This window comes from Meriones unguiculatus, chromosome 19, assembly GCF_030254825.1.
Source record: "Meriones unguiculatus strain TT.TT164.6M chromosome 19, Bangor_MerUng_6.1, whole genome shotgun sequence".
Lineage (NCBI taxonomy): Eukaryota > Metazoa > Chordata > Mammalia > Rodentia > Muridae > Meriones > Meriones unguiculatus.
This window is the reverse complement of record NC_083366.1, coordinates 20855526-20883028: the sequence shown is the minus strand read 5'-3', so window position 1 is coordinate 20883028 and position 27503 is coordinate 20855526. Positions and strand designations below refer to the sequence as shown.

At 40.4% G+C, this 27503-nt stretch overlaps 1 protein-coding gene across 3 annotated transcripts in view; it reads right to left on the bottom strand.

Annotated features, from left to right (window-relative positions):
- Sfmbt2 (Scm like with four mbt domains 2) overlaps positions 1-27503 on the bottom strand; it is a 182568-nt gene that overhangs the window by 43818 nt on the left and 111247 nt on the right. For all 3 annotated transcript variants that reach the window (XM_021631837.2, XM_021631836.2, XM_060373099.1), the window contains exons 9-11: positions 24227-24374; positions 15985-16067; positions 9071-9197 (exon numbers count right to left, since the gene is read on the bottom strand). In XM_021631837.2, coding sequence (XP_021487512.1) covers positions 9071-9197; positions 15985-16067; positions 24227-24374 — 358 coding nt within the window. The remainder of the gene's footprint in view (positions 1-9070; positions 9198-15984; positions 16068-24226; positions 24375-27503) is intronic.

Genomic DNA, 27503 nt, shown 5'->3' with positions numbered 1-27503 from the left:
GAGAAACCAAAATAATGGGCACCAAGAAGAAACAGACGCGCGCGCACGCGCACGCGCACACGCACACACACACACACACACACACACACACACACACACACGAGTACATTCCTGCAAAAAACAAACAAAAAATGATAACGGTATAAAGGATAGTTTGTGGAGTCTGGGGTTAGAATCTGAGATATTTCAACTAAAAGAAGTTTGGAGAAAAAGTATCCATTGCCCTAAAAATGGAGGGGGGGGGAGACTGGATCACAGCCAGATATGTTTGATGTCCCTTTCCTAAGAGTAGCTGTGAAATTAAAGCCATGCGGTACAGCTTGTAAAACACCATGACAGAATTCGTTCCACACCAAGCAAAGAGTAACTGTCAATTGAATAAAAGCAAACATTATAGCCAAAAGCAACAACTACAGAGAAGCCACTGCTTAGGAGCAGAGAGATAAGGCAATTTGCTGAGAGAATGTGTTTGCCTCTTAGCTTTGACTGGAATGGCTCGTTTTTTTGCACGCATGCGCACAAATTTGTTTGTGTGTTTTCGTCTTTGTGTATGTGCAAATTATGTGTGTGCACTTCCATGTGAAGGCAAGATGTCAACCTCTGGCGAGTGTCATTCCTCAGGCCACACACACCTCAGTTTTTGAGATAAGGTCTCTGACCCAAAGATCTGAAGTAGGTTAGGCTGGCTGGCCAGTAAGCCTCGGGGGTCCATCTGACTCTACTTCCCCATGTGGGATTGAATGTACACACCATTACACTTAGGTTCTTGCCTGGGGATCAAACAAAGGTTCTCGTGCCTTGGTGGCAAATACCTTACAAACTGAGCCATCTCCCCAGCCCTAGACTCATTTATTTTCAGCTCAATTTGTGGCCTGCAGATACTAACTGTGTCTCACAGAATAATTTTCTATAGGAAAATCTTCTCTTTTTTCATGAGACAAGTCTACCACCACATCCTGTTTCCCAATTACAACTGTATCTTGTGGCAAACCAACATCATCACAGCTGGGAAATTCTGAAAGAAGAGCAGAAATCTACAATGGTAGCTGAAGCATAAAGAACCTTTGGCTACAGAGAGAATAAATTTAGAACACATCCCACTAGTTAGCAGAAAAAAAAATTCTACGAGAAATCAATAGTTCTGAAGATCAATAAAAAAAAGAACAGAAATGAACAACATTTGGAGGGACAAATTCTCAAAGCAAGAACCAAAAGACAAGAGAAGAGCTCTATTAAGCTCAGTTTCTCTGGGTCTCCTGATATTTAAGATAGAGTATTACCCCATCAGACATCCACGTTATCACACAGTTCCTACCGAATTTTCAATCAGATCCTCCCCTGACCTGTGTCCCCCAACTTCAAGAAGGTAAACACCAAGACCCAAATACAAAACAGCTCCAACTCCAACCTTAGCTCCATGATTCATGGCCCCTTCCTTCACGGCCTTAGGAAGATAGTGTGAAACTGAATGTGTGATCAAGTGAGAGAAAGCTCTTAATTTAGTGCTACACCAACCTATTGGTGGATATAAAAGTCATGGAGGAAGATGGATCAGTCAGGAAACTGCTTGCTTTGCAGGTACAAATCTCAAAACCCATGCTGTTTGTTTGTTTGTTTGTTTGTTTGTTTTGTTTTGTTTTCAAACCAGGCAGGGTGGCTCATGTTTGCAACCTCAGTTTTGGGGAAGCAGAGGGAGGTAGACCCCTAAGCTCCAGGCCAACGAGAGACACTGCCTCAAAGACCAAGCTGGACAGAACCTGAGGAATGATAGTCCAGTTTGTCCCCTGGCTTCTGTGCACACATGCACACACACCTACATACACCACATACAAACACATAGGTGTAATTTTTTTTCAAGTAACTTTCCCAGTGTCTTACATGAACATGACCCTCTTTATCCTAAAGTACTCAGGATTCCTTGAGGAAATAGCCAAAGGGTCTTGATGTTTCCACAGGAGGGAAAAAATTATTTTCTCTACTTTGGGTTCATAAAAATAGGATTGATTTCTTAGCATCTCAACCATCTTCCCACAGGTTAAATTCACCCACCAGAAACATCTGCATTTTTAGATTATGTTTAGCCCATAAATAAGATTTTCAAGGTTATTAAAAACAGTACTTAAAAACAAAAGAAACCAAAACTCACAGAGTGAACATGACTGTTAACAGTCCCCCCTCCCCACCAAATGTTCTGTTGGCTCAAGCATTACATCATATTCACCCTTGAATATATACACTTCTGTATAATGTATTCATTAATATGTTGTTGTCTGCCTTTGGCATACTTTAAAGTAATGGTTCCCACTCAATTAAACAAATAGAGCTAAGAGGTGTTGACTAGTTTTTTTCCCCCCTCAAGGAACTTACACTCCTGCTTTTCTTCCACCCCAAATCCTGTCTCTGAAGGCATCTTTGAAATGAGCTAGGGTGGAAATGTGGGCACGCATGAGGACCTAAGTTTGGGTCCTTGGCACCCACATAAAAAGCTGAGTGTAGCTATGTGTAACCTTAATGCCAGAATTGCATGGGGGTAGAGAGATGGATCCCAACAGGTAACTGGCCAGCCTGGTCAAAGGGGCAGCTTTAGATGCTGGGAAAGACCAGGTCTCAAGGAAAGAAGGAAGAGCAAGCAGACAGGAAGTCCCTCTCTGGCTCCTACATGGGTGCACACAGGCTGTGGATAAGATGAACGAGAGTAGGCTAGAGTGTACACATATGCCATACGCACAAGAGAGGAGAACGACAGGTGAGAAGGCAAGCGAGAAAGTGAGAGAGAGACAGTAAGAAGGTGGGGGTGAGAGAGAGACTGAGGGAGGGAGGAAGGAACAGAGAAAAGGAGAGAAAGAAAACACAGCCATAAGTAAGCAGTGTGGGTATCACCCTGGAAAGTTTTCCCAGATGCCAATCTTTTAAGGTCCATTCTGGCTGGTGAGTAACAACTGCTTATTTCCTTTTATCAGCCTTCTCAAATGCTATGCTTGCCACATAAATCCAGATACATCTAGTGAGATTCCAGATAACCTTTTAAGGAAAAGCTATTATTTTCAAGACTGTTGGAGACCCATCAAAGCTCTACAAGATGAGGCATATGTCCAGGACTCTCCCTTGCTTGTTTCAGGACTGCTGGGATTATAGAAGCAAACCTAGAGGCCTCACCAAAAAGTCAGTGCACTATCTATCACTTACTATGTAAGTAAAACACACTGCATGAAAATCCCAAAGAATTAATACAAATTGTAAAAAAGGCATCAGGAAACAGAGATAGCATTCAAACAATGTAGGGTATATTCAAGTGATGGAGCATTCTAAAGCTATTTAAATACTTACTTAAAAATCTCCAAGATGTATTGTGAAATAAGAAAAGACAGGTGCAGAGCCCATGAGGATGAAGCTCGCAGTGGTCTCTGAGGACACATATATTTATATGTGCATGAAGTAATCTGAGAGTAAATATGGAAATCTAATGGTGGTGTCCTCTGAGAAAAGCGCAAAATACATCAGGGTAGGGAATACAAGAGCAAGACTGAGACTCTAACCCCCGATAATCTGTGCAGTTTGAGCTTGTGTGGATGCTCTGGTCTACAAACACAGCCTCCACATCCTGCAGAATAGCAGCACGGCACACCCAAGAAGAAAAAAAAGGGGGAATTTTGTGCCTAGGTATTGTCTTTCCATCAAGGTCAACTTAATACGATGCAAGTTACCATACAAGAAAACAAATGAAACCACTGCTTAAAGAAGAACTTTTGTGGCCCTGAAGCAAACTTACAAGCTTCTGAATCTATGGGACTCATGAAGGAACCTTGCAGACAATCTCCCGTCTCCTGGCGCCTCTGTCCTCGCATCTCAGATTGCAAGACTCTGCATGTGTGACTGCTAGAACTTCGTAGTGCGGCTCAGTCTAGTCAGTGACACAGGCCACTTCAATAGAGATGGTGGTGACTCGCTCAAATTCCCCACAGTAGGATGACACAGGGAGATGGTAGGGGAGGACGCTTTAGAGAGGAACACAAGCCTGTCAAGGTCCTGAAACTATGCAGTTATGTCACTCCAGGCAAGCCACAAGAGAGATGTTATAATCAGCTTATAAAAAGAACAGCTTTATGCTGGCTCAGTGATGGATAGTCCATGACTGACCTCCCTACATCAGCAACACCCAGATGGCAGCTGTGTGAGTCAAAGACTGAAGCAATCCCTTGCCACCCAAAGCCAAATCAACTAACCACTAACAGTTCCATGAAAGAAAATAAACTGCAGGGATTTTATACATACATACATACATACATACATACATACATACATACATATACCGCATATACATATATATATGTACATATATATATGATATCTAAATATTCAGAAATAAGGGGTAGCTATTCTGATAAGTGATGTTTGCACTCTGAATTAAACATGAGCTTCTCACACCTCGAAAAGCTTGCCAATGAAGTGGCCAGGTTTTGTGATAATCGAAGACAGAGGGTGGGGCTAAGGAGATAGGTCAGTTGGTCAAGTGCCTACCATACACGCAAGGACCAGAGTTTGGATGTCTGCCACCCACATTAAATACAGGTGGGCATGGTAGTTTGCCTGGAATCCTGACACATTGGCAGAGGTGACAGGGGAGCCCTGGGCAAGCCGGCTAACTAGACTAGCTCAATCAGCAGGGTTTCTTGCCTTAATATGTAAGGTACAGGGCAAACCAGCATCGTTCTCTAGCCCCCACGTGCAAGTACCTGTGTACACCCACATACACATGAATGCACATATGTGCACACCACTACACATGTGCAGGCAGCAACAAAGCATAAAAGTATTAGTTGTGGTAAATCCTGCACAAAAGTACTTTTAGACATAAATTGTATGACCACTAGGAATTTCATAGAGACAGTAGAAAAGCAGCTGCCACGGAGTGAAATCTGGAGAGGTTAGTGGAATGGGTGCAGAGTTTCCATTTGGAACATTAGAAAGTTCTGGAAATGTATGCTGGTGATGTCGCACAGTGATGTGAATGAATTTAATACCACCTGCTCAGACACTTCTAAAAGTTTAGTCAAAAGAGTAAACTTGACACCATGTCTGTCTTGCCACAATCTTTCAAAGGCACAATACCTTTTCCAACTAAAAATCCCTCTTTAGTGCAACTCTGGACACAAAGCTAAGGTATTTATGTTTCTTGAGAAATCAATGCATCAATCACTGGATATGAGAGCTGAGATCCACTGAAAAGTGAGATAAAGGTCTATATGTGAATATACAGGTAGACTATCTTTAACCCAAACCCTTCAAACACAAAATGACCTGAAATGTGAAATTTTCTGAGTGCCATTGTGACACCTCATAAAGAAAAATAACCAGTATGAAATTTGGTTATTTTTTGTAATCTATTAAAAATAATACATAAAATTACTTTCAGACCCCTGCTGTGTGTGTGTGTGTGTGTGTGAGAGAGAGAGAGAGAGAGAGAGAGAGAGAGAGAGAGAGAGAGAGAGAGAGAAGACAGAGGGGGTGGAGAGAAATAGACATGGAGACAGAGAGGCAGAGACAGAGCCAGAAACAAAGACAGAGTGATGTGATGTGACATCTCATTTAGATTTGGGTCCCACGTACAAGCAAATATTCAAAACACCTAAAGACTTCTGCTGTTGGCATTTTGGATAAGAGACTGGAAACTTGTACCTTATAAAGTATCCAAAAGGAAGGATTCTGGGGAAGCGGGTGGGTCAAGAGAAGCCAAGAAAGGCAATGCAACAATACGATCTCCCTCACAGACAAAAGAGCCATGAAATCAAGTAATACTAGGCAGCATCTGATGAACAAAAAAGTGATATGGGATAAGGCTCACTGGTGTGTGATAAGAATGACCGATGAGCATACAGTCCAGCATGGGGCACCAACACTGAAAGTACGGTACAGTCTAGGGACAGTGTTCACAGCCTACACTGGAATAACGAGCTGAGAGAGAGCAGTGCAGCGTCCGTCCCCAGACACTAAACCCTATTATAATACACCTCCAGTCGGTGGTTTCCGAGACTCGGACTCTTTTTCCAGTGTGAACTAAAAATAGTTCATTAAACTCACATACTTTATTCATTGAACTCTTTTTAACAAAAGACCTTCTAGAGATACTTAAAGAATGATCTGCCTTCCGAAGGAGTCAAATATTAACTAGAAATGATCATTTTAATTACCTAAAAGTGGTCAATCGGCCATGCACTGAAAAGGCTTCAAACTGATTTAATGCATTAAAATAACTAATAAAATTGTTATAAAGTCTTTTGTAAATTTAAAGTGTCAAATAAATGGCCTGTAATCAGAATAACCATTATCCTATAAAGTAATTTAATAGCCACAAAGTGACCATAATGAAGCTCTACCATTTTATCCCCAGGACTGAGGACCTGGATGCTCTCTATAGAGAAAACTGTAAAATGAAGAGAAACAGGGGCCACAAAGTTGTCGCTTCAGAAGGTAAAGCCCAAACAAAACAAAACAAAACAAATAAAATTCAAGCAAAACTAAGATGACCTGGAGTTATATGCCATGTATATGTTTATACATGTCTGTATGGGCACACACATGTACAAGCACACATAAAGGACAAAAGACAATGTTGGGTGCCTTACTTAGCCACTGTACACCTGACTTTTAGAAACAGCGTCTCTCCACTGAGCCTGAAGCTTACCAATGCATGTAGACTGGCCGGCCAGGGCGCCCCAAGAGCCACCTACCTCTGCCTTCCCAGGACTGATATGACAGGGGCATCTTGCACCTGCTTTTTATGTGGCCACTCAGAATCCAAATTAAGGTCCTCATGCTTGCACGGCAAATACATTTTAAGTAATGAAACAGGGGCAAAGATTTTGACCAATAATTCTCTATAATACTCAACAGTCATTAGGAAAATACTCAACCAATTGTTTACTTTCTTAAAGATATAAACTGGGTCTGGAAAATGGATACTTTTTTTGGTAATTTTTGTTTCCTAGTTTTCATAATTACACAAAGCACTGTAAAAAATAGGACTGAACATGGGGTGGGAGGCTTTTTTGTTTTTGTTTTTTGTTTGTTTGTTTGGGGATTTTTTTTCCTATAAAACCAAAAATTTGTAGTTTGAGAAAATCAGGGGAAAAAAAAGTCTGGTCAAAAATGTTAAATATGCATTAAATGTTGCTCATCACTCTCTTTCAAGAAGCAGGAAGCTGCGGTGTCTAGTGAATTAAGCAACAGAAAATGTCAAGAGCAATGAAAATGAACCCCGGGCAGATCTTAATGGCTTCACTGGTTTCTCCAGCTATAAAAATCAGGGCACTCTTACTGCTGTTTGCGTTAGGTAATTAACAGCTGCAAAGTACAGTGAAAGGAGAAACCGCTAAATAGATAATGACTGCCACGGAGTCTCAACCATAATGTGCTAAATAATAAAGAAGAAGCACAGGCTCCCAACGCCACCATTCCTGTTCTGCAGTTAATGCAAAGAGAATGCGAGTCTCGTTAATGTAGCTCAGCAAAGGCAGACACAAGTGAAGTGACTAATGAAAAGCTACGGGAGTGAGCCCGTGTCTCCAACAGCAACAGCAACTGACTTGAGTCTACAAGTCGCAATGAAACCAAAGCTGTCCCCTTCATAACTGCAAAAGTGTCACCATTTTGCCTGTGATTTTGTTTTGATTGCTTCCAAGTGGAAGCCATTCCCTAGGAATCCACAAAGCAAAACCAATTTTCAGAATCACTTATGTCAGATGGATTCTGACACCTAAACTACAGCGATGTTTACATTATTATCTGGAGATTAATGACACAATGACATCTAAGATGATCATGTTTGACATTTTCCAATCTAGTTGACCATCATGTTTACGAGACTATGAACTGATCTGAGAACTTAGCATGCAATTTTCATACCTGCATTCATGGCGGAAAAAAAAAAGAATCATACAATATTAGGACCAATTCTACCCCTTTCTTCTACATGTTTTTTTTCGATAGTGTGCTGGTTTGAATGAGAATGCCCCTCATATGCTCATGGCTGCAGCAGGTGGATTAGGAGGTGTGACCTGGAGGAAGTGTGTCACTGGGAGCAGTCTTTGAAATTTCAAATCTCTTGCCATTCCGAATGTTCCCTTATGATTGGGGGTCAAGATGTGGGTCTCTGCTGTTCCTGCTGCTGCTCCACCATCACGGCCTCTGAGTCTCTGAAGTCACAATTCCAATTAAAGGCTTTATTTTTTATAAGTTGCCTGAGTTGTGGTGTTTTATCACAATATTAGAAAAATAACTAAGACAGATAGTGACAGGAACATGACATAAGGTGCGAACTGTGCATATACCAGGAGATCTAGGCATTTTTATAGCCTCGTCTATTCTTATTGTTTTGCATATGCATCAAATAGCTGAGTTCTGTCATTATGTTATGAAAAGACTGGAAAGTTTTAGAGATTGAATCTATTTTAATTATTTCTAATTTAAAATGCAACACATGGAAAGCACAGTGTTCTACCTAAATCTAAAATGTTATATTCACATAATACATTACTCTGTGAATTTTCTGTATGTTCTAAAATAAGCTTCACATGTAAAGAACTGTCTCAACATCATTGAAGAAAAAAAATCTTAAATGTATTTCGAGGGAGAAGCCATTCTCCAGTTGGTATTTTGAGGAAAAATTAAATATCTGCAGAAGAAACCAAAATGAAGGGTTTTGCCCACATTAAAATGCAAATATATCATTTTATTCTCATAATGACCAAGACCTCAAATACCATTTTTAGTGACTCATATTAATTTAATTGCAACATTAGCTTTTATAATCATAGATGTAAAAAGACCAGTGTGTTCCAAACATAATTATCTCACCAGCATCTCATTCCATGAAATTATTAGTTAAGATGAGTGCCTCGGAATGAATTTGTATTTGATTAGTTTCACTTATTTAAGAACACTGAATAATTTAAGATCTGTTCAAACAGAAGGGAAACAAGAAGGACATTTATGAGAGTGCAGAATCCTCCTGCACCCCACCCTCTTGGAGAGGACCCCCAAGTTCTCCTGAACAGCAGCTGATTATACATACCTTCTAAATGGAGCCATAACAACCGCCCTTTCACACTGACCACAGAGGCCACACACACCTCTGCTGGGTTCCTGGGGTTCACTGCTTCAAGCTTCATGTTCTTTGTGAAGCCCCGACTGAGTGATGCCTGGAAGAGAAAGAGAAGCAGGCCTGAGCCAGCAGTTCCCACCAGAGGAAAATGGGTGTATACAGAGCTGGCAAGTGAAGACAGTGGACACAACTGCACTTTATTTATGAGACAAACAGACTTGTTACCAGGTTTGTTTTCTTCGCTGCTCATAAGCAAAGTGCCATTCATTCTTTTATTGCATACATCAGGAATCAGATGGTGCTTAACACACAGTGGGTACCCAAGACTTTCCGCTAGGAGAATGAGGGTATGGACACATTCTTTCTCTAATACCATACAAACCTCAATTTTACGGGATTTCTAGCATACATCATTTCTCTACTCTTCTATATTCCTTGCTAAAATCATACCTAAGGTGTTAAACAAGGCAGATGGATTACCCATCTGGTATCATTTGCTTTTAAAGGACATTTAAAGAATGCCCTTTAGCTTAGCATGGGTCTGTTGGTGATACATTTCTTAGTTTCAATTTATCTGAAATTGCCCCCCCTTTTTTATTACTTTTGTCTTTGCTTTTCTAATTGACTTTACATTTTTTCATAGTAGGAGTTGGGAAGGACCATTCAGTCAAAATTTTTATAGGAAGGAGACAGACCATTACATCAAAATTTTAAAAAAAATTAATGGTAAAAAGACCCTCAATTAACTCATCCTGTGGTCGTATTCTTGATGTCCCCCTTTTTAATTGTTTTGTAAGAGAGGCATGGGCTCTTTCCTCCATGGCTTGTCCTTGGAGATTGTAAGGAATCCCGAAGGTATGTGTTATATTTCATTCAGAGCAAAATGCTGTAAAAGCAGAGCTATTCTAAGGTTGCCATGTAAGAGAGACCTGGGTTCAATCCCCAGAACCCATGTTTGGTTTTTGTTTTGTTTTGTTTTGTTTTGTTTTGTTTTAAATACAAGGTGTGGTGGTCTTTATTTCCAATCCCAACACTCTGAAGGAGACAGACAGATCCTTAGAGCTTACTAGCCAGCCAGCCTGGCCGACTTGGAGAGCTTCAGGGCAACAGAGGCTTTGTATTTAAAAAAAAAAAAAAAAAAAAAAGAAAAGAAAAAAAGGTGGGCCACAACTTGGGAATGACAGCAAAGACTGTCCTCAGTCACTAGCAACATGCATACCACATACCCTACACACACGGCACGCATGCATGTTAAGAAATACATATGGTAAAATCTGCTGCGTAGGGTGTCTCGGTTGATCAGATAAAGCTTCTGAGCCAATGCACGCAACCATAGGCGACCACAGCTACAGTCACATGCAGAACAACCCCCTCAGCACCTCCTCCAAACACCCTTGCACTAGCCCTGGGTGCCCAGTCCTTGACGTTCAGTTCCCAGTGGCCATCAATGTGGCTTTTGCTTCTGTAATTCAATCTATTTATATAATCACACAAATAGAATCACACTCTATGGAGCCCTTTGTGCCTGTCTTCTTTCATATCTAGTTGATGGTTTTAAAAAGTCAGCTTGCCAAACCTTGGAAAGATCTGGGAAGAGAGACTTGAACAAGAAGTTAGTCAGCTCTGGTTGGCCTGAGAGTATGTTGTGGGGGACTGTCCTGATTGTTGGTTGAGGGGGAAGACAGATCCTAAATGTGAATGGCAACACTTCCTGGACTCAGACATGAAGAAGAGGGCTAAAGGCGAACAGCATGGGGAGATGTGTTTTTATTTGTTCTTGACTGCACCTGTAAAGTGACCAGCTTTGAGCTCCTGCCTTGACTTTCCTGCCCTCATTGGCTATAAGCTGGAATCTTTCTAAGTTGCTTTTAGTCAAGACATTTTATCATAGCAACAGAAATGAAACCACAACGCTTAGCAAAGTGCATCTAAGGATCATTCCTGCAAGAATCATACATAGTCTGTTCTATTTTATGGCTCAGTAGCGAACATCTGCATGCAATGATTTTATCAACGCATTCGCCAGTTGAGGGACACTGAACCATTTTCAAAACTTAATTCTTGTGAATGAAGCTGCTACAATCCTGCAGGTCCACATTTTTGTGTGATCAGAAGTATATGAAATATGTCAAGTTACCTTAAAAAAATGCCACAGACCAAGTGGCTTCAACAAACCAAAGTTAGTTTTCTCAAAGTCCTACAGGCTGAGACTGCAACATGGAACTTTCATCCAGTTGGTTCCTGTTGAGGTCTCTTTCCATGACTTAGAGATGGCTGCCTGAATCCTGTGTTCTCTCATTGTCATCCATCTATGTGTATGGGTCCTGACTTCCTCTTCCAGTAAGAACACCAATCACATGGGATGAGGACTTCATCTTAATGTAGTATTTTATTTTAGACATTATCACTCCAAGCATCATCACATTTTGAGGGGTCCAAACTTGATTATGTAAAGCGGGGGTGGGGGGAGGAACCCCAGCTCAACTCCTCACAGCAAATTTTCATTTCTGGAAAACTAGGATTGTTCAGTTATAAAAGAAATGAGTATTAAGCTTTCTAAGGTATTTGTTCTCCAAAGTCGCCTCCTCATTTCTGCATTCCCACAAGCATTCTAGTGGCTATAAATCCCTAATAGCATTGGTATTGCTGGTTTTCCAAAATGTAGCCATTCTAATAAGTACCTAGTTGTTTGGTTTATGTTGCTGTGATAAAAATAGCCCAACAAAGAAAGGAACCCTAGGAGAGGAAGCATTTGTTTTAACTCAGTTTCAGCACATGATCTGTCATATCTGGGAAGTCAAGTTAGCAGGAACTTGAAGCAGCTGATTACAGTATGTCCACGGTTAACAAAGAGGGAATGAACTCAGGCATGTCTATTCCTCAGCTTACTTTCTCCACTCACATAGTCCAGAACTCAAACCCAGGGAACGACATTGCCTGCAGTAGGCTGGGTCTTCCCACACCAATTAAAGCAACCAAGGCAACCCCCAACAGGCCAACCCAAAATAGAGAGCCCATCACAGAGACCATCTTCGCAGGTGAGGAAAAGATGCTTTACAGTAGTAAAACATCATTGTGCTCCTAACTTTCACGTGCCCTGTTGTCTGTGTGGCTGAGCATGAGTTTCCTGCATTTCTTCATTATCCATATCTTCTTAGGGGGGTGTCTGTTTTCATCTTCTTTCAGTCACTTCTAGGTCTCCAATCTCAGAGGAGACTGCTCCTTAAGATTTGTTTGTCTTTTCTATTCCTCATTGACATATTTTTCTTTCCTGTTTTTTTAATCTGCTGTAAATTTGACATTAAAAAAAAAAAAAACTCTCATTTCCATTCTGCTACTCAGCTACTCTGATGAATTCCTTTAGTTCAGATACTGTTCTCAATTCTAGAGCTTCCAGCTTTGATAGCTTTTATTCCCGATCTTTGCACATGCACAGCAAGGATACTTTCCTTCACATCTACTGTTCTCAAGTTCCAGGGCATTTCAGAAACATGTAGAGAACTAAAGAATCTGTCTTTCCAATAGGCCCCTAGGATGCTAAAGCTGCCTGTGTGGGGACCACATAGCGAGGACCACACTTTCCATCACTGAGCTTCAGTATAATACTTATCTGCTAAGCCCAGCATCTGGATCGTGCTGGGTTTGGCTTCTTCTTTCTCTTACTTCTGAGAAGGAATATGGTTTCTCCGCCTTCCTGACTGAACCATGCGTGTTCTAAATCTATGACACAGAAACTCTGGACTGTGCTATATCCCTACAGGTCTATGTGGGTTTTGCTTTTATTTTCAGTTTTAGCAAACCATCTTCTTGGTTGAATTCAAGCTACAAACTGTCTCTGTAGAAGCAGTTTAAATGTCCATTCTTCCCTTCTCCCCTCACCCCATGCTAACTGGAGTCTTACTAAACGCCAACCATTCAAGAGTCTCCCAACCATGTGAGTGACACTTAATAAACAGGGTTCCGGGCTGTTCTAGCTGGTTCTCCACTGACTGAAATTTTGTATTCTCTGTAGTTGTCTGGACTCTAGAATCTGACTTGTCAGGGTAGAAAGACTAAGAGTTTTACACATCTCTTTCAGTTACCCCATATGTTGTGAGGCTAGGCTGTTCTCACACTGTGAGTATGGAAATCTGAACATCGTTCATGGTCCTTCTTTCCAACTGCTTGTTCCCTTCCAGATGTGTGGTTCTTTTCGTTCATGCTCCCCTACACTCATATGGGTGGTTTTGGTACTGACTCTGGAGTTAAGTAGCGATTTCGAGAGGATCAATTCAGTATGAATTGTCTCAGTACGATGAACAAACCTCTCACCAAATATTTTTCTCAAATAAACGTGACTTTCCCCAAACAGCAGCTACAATAAATTGCAATCAAATATGCTAGAGTACTATAAAAATGTATCTATTTTGAAATATATAAACTCATTTAAACAGATTCCTAAACCAATAAAAGACTGTATCGTTATGTGACTCTTGGGGGGATAAAAATCCAAGTCATTTAGATTTAACTGTCTTTTTATAAGAGAAGTTGAAACGGCAATTGTATCCTTATGTAATCAGAACAAAAATTATGTCCTGCATGTTAAAAAAAAAAAAACAGTCAATTTGTTCCTTCCCTGCATATTTCTCTGGAAATGGGAAGCAGACATGTTTTCAGAAGGGATTTATTTATTTATTTATTTATTTTTATGTTTTTTCTTCCAAGTCACCCTATCTCACTCACACAATTATGTATGAAACCTCTTTCTGATAGCACAGCTGGATGGCTGCATGGAGAACCTCAAAGTTAAAAAGCATTTTATCTCACTTAATAAGAAAAAGCTACAACCACATAACTTCTTTTCATTTCCTCTTGCTGCTTGAGGGTAATTTATAAAGGATCAATAACAAAACTGTTACTTCTGAGTTTCTTTTACTGAGCATTTGGCTATGTCAATCCATCCTATAACCAACTTTGATTGTTAAAACATCCCCAGGGAAATGTCTTCCACACATCCAATTCCACACAGCTCTCCTCTGGTACACATGAGATGCGTGATTAAAAAATGAATTCATAATAAGCATTCCATTAAAGAGCACTTGTAGCAAGCTAACAAATTCAGCAGAGTCCCAGTATGCAATGCATATGCCAGCAGGCAGACAACACTCCTGTCTATTAAATAAACGGGGAGCCAGAAACAAAAGCATTCCTAATGAATACAGCAGCAAATTCATTAAGCCAGATTTAATCTTGGTAACTGAGTCCTGGAAGCTCTGATGCCAGCATGGTATGTGATTAATTGCTCCATAGTAAAATGCCATGTAGACACTCCTGAATAAAAGAAAAATTTCTAGGGGTGGGGAGATGGCTCAGTAGGTAAAGTGTTTGCCATGCAAGAATAAGGACCTGAGTTCAGATCCCCAGCCCCCAAGAGAAATAGCCATGTGTGGCAGCACATAATAATTCCAGCACCGGTTACTTTATCTTTTCAAAGGTAAAGAGTCAGAGAAGTATTATTTCTCTTGTGAGACAGAAAGCACAACCTCGAACAGGGTTTGAGGCATCACAGGCTTCATGCACAGTCCTCCATGAAAATGACAGAGCAGTAGATTCTGAGTCAGTGACATCAAGAGAGTAAAAAGCCACATGTTACTGGATTTAATAAGCTCAAAGTGTCCTAGAACATAGCTATATCTGGCCCTATCACACATTTTAAAACACACCCTGCACAGTTCTGTGCTGATGCAGAACTGTCATTGTCCGAAAGGCCACACAAAGGAGCCCCTGGCTCTTCCGTTCATGGTTAGGGGTATGCAGGACACCAGTAGTCAGACTACTTCAGGTTTCATCATCTCGTTCTGACTTATGCCCAGAAGAGCTTCTCCAAAGCCAGCACTTTTGCTTCCTGCTCTGTGAGTTCTGCTATCCCTGTGACACAGACAGTCCCGAGGGCTGGACAGTGACTCCGGGAGCTCTGGGGAAGCAGGATCTGAAGCAAGGCCTTCGATTAGCAATTCTCCACAGGGTGGGAGCTGCAGGTCTCAGCTAAAGGGGTGTGCCCCCTCTTCTTAGCACAGAGACTTGCTTTCCTAACGACAAGCATGTTGAAGATAACTATCAACACACGCTTCATTTTTAAAATGCAGGTTGTATTTCCTGCTCCTCGCTATAGTCTCCAGGCCTGACGAAACTTAAAGGGACAATTTACCAACCACTGTACCACAATTTACCTTACTACTGAGTAAGTCCACTTATCCGGTACTAGTTTATGTCACTAAAATACTGCTGTAATGACAGTAACATAATAGTTTAAATTAGGCACAGCCAAAGCTGCTTAGCTGCCATCTTTCTACTAACAAAATCACTTCTTAAAGAATGTGTTTGCTTGCTTGTTTGTTTGTTTGTTTACTGAAAGGAAGGTTTCGTGTAGCCTGGGCTAGCCTTGAACTCACTATGTAGCGGAGACTGACTCTGAACAGCCTTCCTGTCTTTATCTACAAAGAGCTGGGATTACAAGCATACCCTACCACAGCTGGTTAATGCAGGGCTGGGAATTAACTGCAGGGTTCCACACACTCCAGGCAAGCGTTCTGCCAACCAAGCTCCATCCTCAGCCCCCAAATTAAACATTTTAATAAACTTTGGAGGCAGAGCATCTCTTATCCTTGGCTCTTCCAAAAGCAAAAATTAAACTCTAACAGGATCATGCTACTGTGCATTTGTTTATCAGGGCAGCCCAGCATTATCCTAAGGCACAGAACAGGAAATGAAGCTTGAACTGTGGCAGTTTCGTGGTCTTCCTGTGCAAGACTTGGTCACCAAATGGGGGGATAAAAAACAAAACCCCAAACTTACAGGGCCTAGCATCTATAACTTTAAACAGGAGCACAAGAAAAGAGTCTTACATTTCTGAAGCAGAAAGGCGGTGCTTCTTCTGCCCCGTGCTGCTTGTGATAATCCGCCCAGTCAAAGTCCTGACCAGAGTAACCTGTGAGGGAGGAAACACAGATAAGATGGGCTCAGCTGAGCTGGATTCCAGGCAAATGATCAGCTTGACAGTGGGTCTCTGAGGAAAATAATAAACAGACGTTTAGAAGCAAAGGGTAAAGTCTTTGCCACTGACAGAGCTTCCTTGATGATCAAGCGAAAATGTTCAAGAACTGGAATGTGTTGAATACAGGCAAAGGTGGTGTGCTATCACTGTCATTATCTGGGACCTGCAGCCCAGTGAAGTTGGTCCAACCATCTGCCTTAAAGAGGCTGTTAAAAATGGGAAGGCTGCTACTGAGATATACAGCAAAGAGAGAGGTTTGACAGAAACACATTCTTTGTGCCTGTGTGTGTGTGTTCATTTGTGTGGAGGTGGGGCACTTGTGTCAAAATATGCTTCAGAAATCTCTAAGGGACTCATTTTACATGAACCTGAACAGGGACAAAGAGAGGGCACTAAATGAAGTTAATGGCAATACTGCCTTCATCCGATGCTGTAGTTTTGCCTGCTCATTCTTGAAAATCAAAGTATAACAGACACCCCACTCTCTTTCCCTTTCAAGCCCATGCATCAGTGTGACTGCACATAATATGCTGATATGAGATGGGCTTTTCCTACCCAGCTGTGCCTTTCTCATTAACGGTCCAGAGGGGCACTCACCTCCTCCCACATTTTGTTTTGTTTGCCTTATATGTGTTCGTCATATATGCCATATGGGTAAGATCTGAAAGATTCAATTAAACTCAGCACCCTTGATTCTCAAGCCCCTCCGAGAATCTTCTCCCAAAGCCCAATTCTCCTGGGCATCCTCAGCAGGGAGATATCAAAGCCAGCCATTTACACTCCAGCTTCCTTCACTTGGTAGAGGAGCTTTGTCACGCAAGCCTCAACTCCTCCCACTGCCCTCTGTTAGGTGCTTATACTTTAAAACTCACTCCTCTATACTGTTCATCCTCCCCAGTAGGGCTTCACGGTTCTACGATCATACTAAAATCAAAGGCCACGTGTGAGCTCAGAATTAATATGGCTAATATCTGTGCAGATAAAATGTTCTTATTTTAGTCACCCCTGATTGCTACATACAGATGTTTAGCCAGGTTTTCTACAACCAACTTCCAAGGAGTGGCAAAATGTCACACTGAGTGCCATCTTGGACCTGTATTCAATCCTTCTATACATCCAAAGTGCAACAGTGTCCATGGGGAAGCCATTTTTAATCTAATAATTTCTAGCTATAATCAAGTCTTGCTGGGCTTCATCTATGCAGCAATTAATTATCTTGACCCTAAAACTCACTCATTTACTTGAAAATTGGAATAGCTTAGGATTTTCCTCCCCCTTCTCTTAGGAACTGTTATTCATTCCATCATTTAAAATTCTTTTCCTTTGGGCTGATAATGAGCTCTTTTTGTAAGGCAGCTTTGAGGCAGCTCAGAAAATAACTACTACATAAAAAAACAAATTGCCAGGGATTGTATAATAGAGACAACAGGGGTCAATTACACTCATTCATCAACAGAGACAGGACAAGAAGTACTGAAGCTTAAGCACAGCCAGGAAAACATGTCTTAAACCAGGAGGGAGGGAAGAAAACAGCAAAGAGGAGAAAAAAAATAAAGAGGAAATAAAACCCCTTAAGCTATTAAAATTCTTAAGAAGCCGCCTAGGGAGAGTATGTGAATGACAGCCATTAAAGGTATTTAAGCCTTTATTGCTATTTCTTTTGAATGAGGACACTCCAAATGGCATGGGTGCAAGGGGGAAGAGGTTGATGACCCGTTTTCTTGTGATACAAATTAACAGACATCAAACAGCCATTAAGCATGGTTGTGCAAATGGACAGTGCCTTTGAAAAACTTACAGTATAAAGAGTTATGCCCTTTGACAGTTATATTCCTAGGAATCCATCCCATGAAGTGACCCCTCCAACTGAAAAATGTAAGGCAAGTTTATGAAAGTTGGGGAAGGCAGAAATAACTTTCCATTAACAGAAAATGACATAAGATTTAGGTAAGCCATCTTCAAGTCCCTAGGGTATCATACAGGCATGAAACTGAATGGTTGTGTGGGGGGGAAATCATAAAAAAAAAATCTAAGGCCTTAGCTAAAAGACTAACTGCAGGGGCTGGAGAGATGGTTCAGTGATTAAGAACACTGGCTGCTCTTTCAGAGGATCTGGGTTCACTTCCCATCACCCACATGGCAGCTCACAACTGTCTATAACTCCAGTTCCAGGGAATCTGATACCCTTACACCAATACTCAGAATTAAATAATATATGTATGTATGTGTGTATATATATATATATATATAATTTATATAATGTATAATAATATTAACTATATATACAATCTAACTGCAAACTTACAGAATTACTAGAGTTATACAAAATATGCAAAGAACAGGAAAATATAAGATAAGCAATTGTTTTGAACTTGGGTCAAATGTCTTCAGCCTCTTTGTACTTTTCAAGTTTTCAGTGATGACTGTGAAAGGTCTTCAGTAATAAAATAATAATAATAATAACAATAATAATAATAATATCTTTGTTCTTGTATAGTGAAAAGTCAGATCATGTGTCAATTAACGAAGTTCCTCTACAATGTGTGACACATGCCATGAGTGACACCAACAGGGCATCCCTCCTGAGCTTCACCAGTCCAGATTCTATCCAAGTACAGAGTCCCCGAGAAAGGTCTCTCTTTGGTATAAAGAGGTGAGTTAGCTCTTCCTCTTAAGGATGGGCCCAGACAAGATAGGGCATATATCCTAGACAAAAGAGTAAGCTGACCCAGTGCATTATGGGCATGAGGTGCGGTTCTAATACTGGGGTTAGAGAAGTGAAGCAAATCGATATAACTCTTCCCCTTATGAAGCTCAAATTTCACTGACACAAAGCAAAGATAGAGTCAGCTGGGCTAGAAAGATGACTCCGTCAGTACAGTGCTGGCTTTCCAAGCATGAGGACCTGAGTTTCATCTCCAGATCCTATGTTTTAAGAAGTAAATAAATAAAAGAATGAGAAGAGGAAGGGCAGGGGAGAGACATCACCATCACAGAACCTCAGAAGGAGACAGGGCTCTTTGTGGGAGAGAGGGGGTAGGTCCTACATGGAAAAGCTTCTGTGAGCCCAAAACCAAGGTTCATAACCAGCAAGAAGAACGGTAAGGCCAAGATGGAATAAGCCGGTGAAAGGAAAATGGTACAGTCATAATAGACAAGAAAATACATGCAAAGCGATTCTACTTTGGAGTTCAAGAGGACCATATAGCTGGTCTTTTTATACACAAAAATCAACTGAAAGCAACAAACAAGGGCAGTGAGAAGTATTGGAGTATTAACCTATGTATCTCAGGACACTCAATAGTAATTTAACATAGCAGACATTCATCCATTTCCATCAGAGTTCTTCTTTCTATTTATATTCATGGAATCACACAGAAAAACAAGGCAAAGTGGCCCAAGAGGAAGGGAACCAGAGAGTTTATTTGATATAAACACTAGCCACAATGCTTCATCTTACAGAATACAAATTAGGCTAAGAAGCATTTGGCCACTGTGTGCCAATTAAAACACTTATCTGTGTAAAAACTAAACCAACATGCTACTGACTTATCTTAGGAGACACAGATATCTCTCAAATAGACTCTAGTATCATATAAATATCAAGTGTTGACAGAAAAAAAATAAAACTTTAAAAATCTTGAAGAATGAAAAGGTAAGCAAAAATAATTCTTCGTTTTTAACAGGCAGAAATATTTTCAATATTAAATGCAACCCAGCTTCATCCTCTTTTCTCTTTTCAATTAAATGTGACCTTTTAAGTAGAGAATGAAACAAAAGAGAAATAATGTTCTTTTTCCCTATCTATTAAAGGTTGATGGCCTATGGATCCTTTCCTTTAGTTCACTTATTTATATATGTTTAATCACTTTTGATAAGGCCTATAACGTCGGCAGTCCTTTATAGGGCTAAAACAACAGGATCGAATCTCTTGGGTTCTATCCTTTGTGCAAGAGCAAAGCACTGAGGCAGAGAGCCACTGAGCAGTTCCTGTCCATCCTAGCTTAGAAGTCTTGCCTCTGGAGTCTGGGGTAGATATTTTTTCCCTTCTTCAAAACAATACAAAAAGAGATCTGTGTTCTTGGCACGTCTCTCTCCTATGTTGTCTTCTACCTAAAAAGTCTGTCAGAGACCAGACAACATTCAAATTACAAGTATTCACAGTTTTCACAGAAATCTAAACACACAGGAAAACCTTTGAAATCTCTTGGGAATGTGCATATTATATCTTATACATTCTAGCTATAAACCCCAATGTTCAAGCTTAACACAAACTTTAACAACTTCTCCTTTTATACATTAATAAAATATGGAATGGTGATTGAAAAATCCTGCAACAGGGTTCCCAGGCCTCAGAGTAAGATAAGACATGTAATGAACTACCTCAAAAGGAAACCACTAAACCACATTACAAAACCCACCATATCAACACCTCTAAATTCGCACTCATTTTAATTACCAACATAAATATAATCTATCCTCATGAGATGAAACCAGAGCCCAATAAACAAAGCCACAACTGTCGTATAACCATCAACATTTGGAAAATTACACCTTCAAACTGTAATTCACCAACTGCTCTGAAGCGTAGACCAATTACCCAGGCAAAAGTCACAGCCTGCTAACATCTGCCAGCCCTGACTATGGCCACCCAAACTGTCCTGAAGGATGGATTGTGTGGAGACACCAGCCATGGGAACAGCAGCAAAGGGTAGTATAGTTATGCAGAAAAGCATTCATTGGCGATTATAAGGCTGGAATTTAGACAACCTCCTGGGATTTCAGAAACCATTTAACACAACTGAGCTTGGAGTTCCCCAGAGGGGGAAAATGACTGGGGCTTAAATGAGATAATTTTTAAGACCCATTTCAAATATGAAAACATTCCACTTGAGTGTGAAAATTCCTCATGTAGCATGGTATAGGATTTAAATATTATGGTTAACACATCCTCCTGCAGAGTACTCAGAATATTTGGTCTGTACCCATGCTACTGCACTCACCTATACTCTCACAGCGAAGACTAAGACTATTTCTCAACAGCCATCAAACCCAAATGCTGCTGTTCTTCTCTTTGCTTTTCAATGTTGTGTGTGTGTGTGTTGGGTTTTTGCTGCTTTTGCTTACTTGATTGCTTATTTGTTTTTTTTTAAAGACAGGAAGAAAAGGGGCATAGAGATAGATGGGTGAGAAATTAGAGAGGATCAGAGACTAGAAAAGTATGATGATAATGTATGAAATTTTTTTCAATAAAGATGTTAATAAATAAAGTATATGTCCCCCCCCCAAAAAAAAACCCAAATAGACAGTGGCACAAAAGATCAGCAGCTGAGGTTGACTTCCTACCTCCAGATGCACCTGATTGAATGCACAGCCACACAGCCACACAGCCACACACATCCACACACGCACACACAAACCTGTGTATTTTCCTTAGACTATATCATTTCGTGGTCCTTGTCCCTGTCTCTATATGTTTCCTTCTTTTCTTATTGGATAATAAGGAAACATTCTACTTCAATACAGCCATCACACAGCCAGCGGACAGGCAGAGAGCTCCACAGGCTCTTTAACTAAGGGTGCTTGTCACTTCATGAGTGCTTTAACGATTTGCGAGTGGGGTTTCTTTTTAGCAAGTACTAATTACCATGTCAATATCCTACCAAAAAAAAAAACCTATCAAATCCATGAGCAAACCCTGTTTTTCTTTTCAAATTTTGCTGAAAGGCATGTTTCACCTTTGTAAAGAATAGTTAAGAAGGTTGCTTAAGATAATTTCACTCAGAAGTCACAAGCATTTGGGTGACAGGGAGGAAAACTTACAATGGTGGACAGGCATCAGGCATAAAGATCTTAGAGCTGGCCAGATAGGGCCCAGCAGTTAAGAGAGCTCGCTGTTATTGCAAAGACCAGAATCCAGCTTCCAGTATCCATACTAGGAAGCGCAAAACCACTTATTAACTCCAGCTCCAGATGAGCTGATGCACATTTCTGGCCTCAGCTGTGCTTGCACACATGTATGCATACATACAAACACGCACATGCACAAACATAAACACACACACCAAAAATCTTAGTATAGAAAAAAGTTCATTTTATAAATGTGTATGTAATCATTCACTCTAGGCTTAAGAGTTCAGTTATATTAATGCACAGTAATCTTAATATCATGTGAGTAGCCAAATAGCTACATTCACTTTCCTAATAAATATTGAAGAGACATCAACAACCTCTTTTCATGTATTTCAGATATGCATTCAAGAACTGTATCACACAGATACCCACAAAGCCTCTGTCACAATGAACTAATCATGTAGCCAAAATCATTGTGTAAGTGTTTGTCCTTTATTAATTCTAAAATACATGTAATTTCTAAGGGGAGATTTGTGACATTTATCCAAGCAGCATTTCCGTTATGTAGGCTCTCTTCTGATCAATGGGGTCCACTCCACATGTTTCAGGTACAGAAGTTCAAAGAGCTGAGGATGAATCTACGGGCCTTAAAACTATGCAAGTGGTCAGACATAGAAATTCTATAATGAAAAAAAAACTATACTAATTTCCAATAAGCCATGGAGAGTAGAGGCTTGTATGTAGATGTGTAAGAGTCTGGCTGTTGATTTGGTTCTGGGTGTTCCCTAGAAACTACCATGAAGTCCCCAGTGACGGTTTCAAAACCTAAGCTTTTTATCTGGTTCAGGTCACAAGAACCCAAACAGAGATACAAAAAGGGCTCACAGAGTGGAACCTTTTCCACCATCATCAGAAGCAGACGTTGGATACCACAGCTCCTGTTTGTCACTCAAATCCTTGTTTCTTTGGGCATGGCACATTATATGACCTGTGAGCGATGAAGTGTCCTCATAACACAATTTGTGAGGACACGGTGAGTCAGAAACTTCAAATGCTGACAAGAAAGTTCACTGCTATGTCATCATCCATACAACTACGCAACTGTGATCAGAAGCGTCAACGCTGAAATGGAGATACACAAAAGCACTTCCTCCTCCGTGGAAAAGGGTACAGAAAAAAATGAGGGTCAGAGCCCAGCAAAGACAACAATGCTACAGATAATCCAGATACAGCACAAGCCAGTGGCATGCATAGCTCGTGACAACCAGCCAGCAAACATGACATCAGAAGTTATCCCATAATCCCTAAAAGGATTCGAAAAGGATCATGTAAAACCTCCTTTTGTTTAAGATAACCTGTAGCATCCTGCCCCATTAGGTTTATTTTCCTAATCTTCCTCAAATTTTCTCTCCTGCTAGTCCCTTTACGTTATCCTCTGATATTCTGATGTTTCATTTCGATTGGCATTTAGTTTATTTATTTTCAGAATGAGGGTTTCACTTACCCAAGGCTGGTCTTACACACACTACATAGCTGAGATTGATCTTGTACTCCTGGCTTTCCTGGCTCTACTATCTGAGTTCACCAGCATAGGGCCTCACTTTTCATTCATTGTTGCCCCCCGAGTCAGCCTTGGACATGTAGCCAATAACAACCTGCATGACGAACTACAGGGGTGCTGTTAGGCAAGTTGTTCTTGGATCTCAATTTAAAAGCACGTTAGTGTAACCTGGCCCTATGTGAATCGTTGCACATGAAGTGAATTATGCTACCACATGATAGCATTGAGTGAATTATCAAAATACGCTATTAGGTTAACTTTTTGGACTCTAAGTGTTTATGAGCAATGGAAAAAGTACACTAAAGTCTAAAGAACTTTGACACTGCCGTTTTGTTGTCCATATAAAATGACTTCTCAGACATTTTTATATCTTTAACTTCAATCACTCGGCAGCATAGCTACCTGGACCAGTCACTGCCCGACAGCAGAAAAGCAATTATACAGTAACTGATGGAGGAAGTGCCTTTACATTAAGGCCACAATTCCAGCCCGACAAACCTTCAAGGGGTGGAGCTATTGGTGACATCAATGTCAATCAAGCTAACGAAGAACTCTTTGCTTCCATCAAGTGTCAATTCACACTGCAACTTGTCCATATAAACATGATGACATCATTTCAGAGACAATAAGATACTAGACTGGATCATTCCAACCCCAGAAATTTCCATATGCTACAAACCTTTGGGAGGAGTGAGGTTGACTCCATTTTTAAGGCACCACTGTACTGGCAAAATCCCCAAAGAGTCTGCATGGCACAGCATTGAGAGTTTATTAGGTTCAGGTCTTAGATCATCAATAGTTACTTGGAAAAAATGACTGTTAAAAACCTAAAAAAAAAAAAAGAAGAAGAAGAAAAAGTTAATTTCAATATGTCATTTCAAATTGATTTTTAGCACAAACCAGCATTTTAGTACATATTACTAAATGAAAACAAAAATAAATAAATAAAGACTTAGAAATATAAAACAAGGGTCTCACATGGAAGAAAAGCAAACTGACAGACATCTAAAAGAATTCCTATCTGGAGAAAAATAAACGAGGTATTAAAAGATCAAACTAGCACCTCAATCTCTACAACAGGGACCAAACACCTCACACTAGATCCTTCAACACTTCTGACTTCAGCCCTGGGATACTTTAGACTCATGTGCATTACAGCTTTCTCTCCCTGTAGCCAGAGAGGAACTCACGTAGGCCGAAGAACTTGTCTTTACGCCATATTCCCATTTCCACCTGTCACCTGTCACCACCAAAACATCAGATGTTCTTTGAAGACAGTGACCTCTTTTATCCATCAAGTGACTCAAAGGCATAGAAAATGTTTGAATATACAATGAATGTGAGGAAAATGTCAACGATAAAAAGGTACACGCCATGTCTAGTGACGAATGTCTGTCAGCACAGCTCAAGAGGCCAAGTCAGAGGAGTTTTAAGAAGTTTGCCAATTGTTCAGGCTACAGAATGAGTTCAAGACCAGCCAGGGCAAGATAGTGAGATTCTGCCTCAAAGTAAAAAATAAATCTAAAAAGGACTCAAAATATAGTTCAGTGGTGGAGCGCTTGCCTAGCATGTATTAGGTACTAGATTCAATCTCCAATATTACAAAGAAAAGAAAAAGAAATGCTCTAAACAGACAGCAAGATCAGAGGATCCACCCCTACAAGCTCACACATATACACAAGCAAACACACACACACACACACACACACACACACACACACAAAATACTTTCCATTTTTACTAAGCTGTACTTCCTATCTCCTACCATTACAAAGTATATTTTAGAGTAAATCTATTTTAACATCAAGCAAGAGTAGACTAGTCTGCACCTCTTGATTTTGATATCAGTAACTAGCTCTAATTGTATTCACTGAGGGTTGCCTTTGAACACCGACTTTAAGAAGCAAAGAATCAAGCTAGACATGGTAACAGGAGCCTGTAATCTTAACACCTGAAGACGGAGGCATGAGGATCAAGAGTTTAAGGACAGCCTGGGTTACATGAGACCCTGTTTAAAAGCAGATTAAAAAGGGGAGGAGGGAGCAGATCATGGCCAGCTTGCCCAAGAAAGCAATTCCTGATGATGGTTATATTTAACAAGCACACTTTGGGACTGGAGAGATGGCTCACTGGTTCATAGCATTAGTTATGTTATTCTTCCAGAGGTTCCGAGTTTAATTCCCAGCACCCACATGAGCACCTGTCTGTAATTCCATTTCCAAGGGATCTGATGACCTCTTCTGGCTTCTGCAACCACATGGTACATAGACATACATGCAGGCAAAACACCCATACACACAAAACAAAAACTAAAAAAAAAAAAAAAAATCGCACTCCCCCACCAGCCACAGTTTTCAGTAACCCCTTCTTGGAATCTGTCTCCTTAGTATTTGCTTTACACTATACTATATTCATTTACTTCTTATTTTTCTGTTATCTGATTCCCTTCCATATAATGCATACCTGATAACAACAACAACTGCCCAGACCAAAGCCTATGACGCTCAGTAACTATCTTCAAGATTACTGTCATCAGTCCTACCACACATACAGAGAACTCACAGACATTACAACATCCTGATGGTAGGGTACCTAAGCTCCGTGTGACCCCATCTAAAGATGTCCAGAACCGGGCTGGAGAGATGGCTCAGAGGTTAAGAGCACTGGCTGCTCTTCCAGAGGTCCTGAGTTCAATTCCCAGCAACCACAAGGTGGCTCATAAAAATCTAAAATGAGATCTGGGGCCCTCTTCTGGTGTGCAGGTGTAGATACAAACACAACATTGTATACATAATAAATAAATAAATAAATCTTTAAAAAAAATATATCCAGAATTATCAAACTGCACATTGATGTAAGAACACTTCAGAGAAAAGTTCATTAGGTCCCCTCAGATCTATCAGGGTGCATGCTCCCAGGGATGAAAACCGTTGCTTTGTGTTCCCTCTGATACAGAGCTCACAGGTCTCGGAAGTGAAGTGCCTAAGACCATATAGCTTGGAACCAGCAGAAACAGAAACAGAAGAAACACAAGTGGAAGTGATAGAAATAGAAGCCCTGACTTGAGTTGTTTTGCCCTGTCCTCTAGTCAATACAACATAATTCACATATCCCAGCACTGTTAACACCTCATCCTCCAGGGTTTGAACTAGTCCTGCTCCACTGGTAAAGCCTGGTCACTTAACACTGGGGAACTTCTGCATTTATCGATCTGCTTTAATAGCATTTACTTTATCTTCAACAGGCTGTCAAGAAGAAAAACCTCAACGAGGTGCATGTGTGAAGCTTCCGTTTTAAAGAAGTAATGACAATTCAGTGTGCTATATTCTCAAGCAAAATGGTCTGAAACATTTTTCAGTGTTTAGAGAAATAATATTTAATGTATTTTTGAGAATTTCAGACATGGATACAGTGAAATATATTCCTATGTACTCCTAGTATCTCCTCTAGTGAAACTGTATTTAATTATAAATACCTTCATCATAAAGCATACATGAAGATGAAGATGTGCCTTGAACCTACCTATAGGGGTTCTAAGAGGCAAAGCCATGTCCCAGTTTATGTATTAAAATAGCAAGTGGGCAGTAAGAGAAGAATGAGGGTATGTCTGCGGCAGAATGGTATAAAGATATCCTCTCTGATACAAATGCAAAGAAAAGTAATGTGAAAATGTACTTTCAAAGTAACTGGAAATACTTCCTTCTTCCAGTGAGATGACTTAAGGAGAAATGATTGGAAAAACTCAACCTCTGTGGCTGAAAGTCGATCCGAATTGACAATGATATTTGAGGCTAGCTTTAAGAAATGTGTCACTGTCTAACACTAAATGTCACAATAATTTAAAGGTTTAAAAACGTGAGCAATGTGACCACTACGGGCTGAATATACTAGCTCTGCCTGCTTATTTTCTAGAGACCAGGGGAAGCTGTCACTCTGGTATCTTAGACAAGTCCATA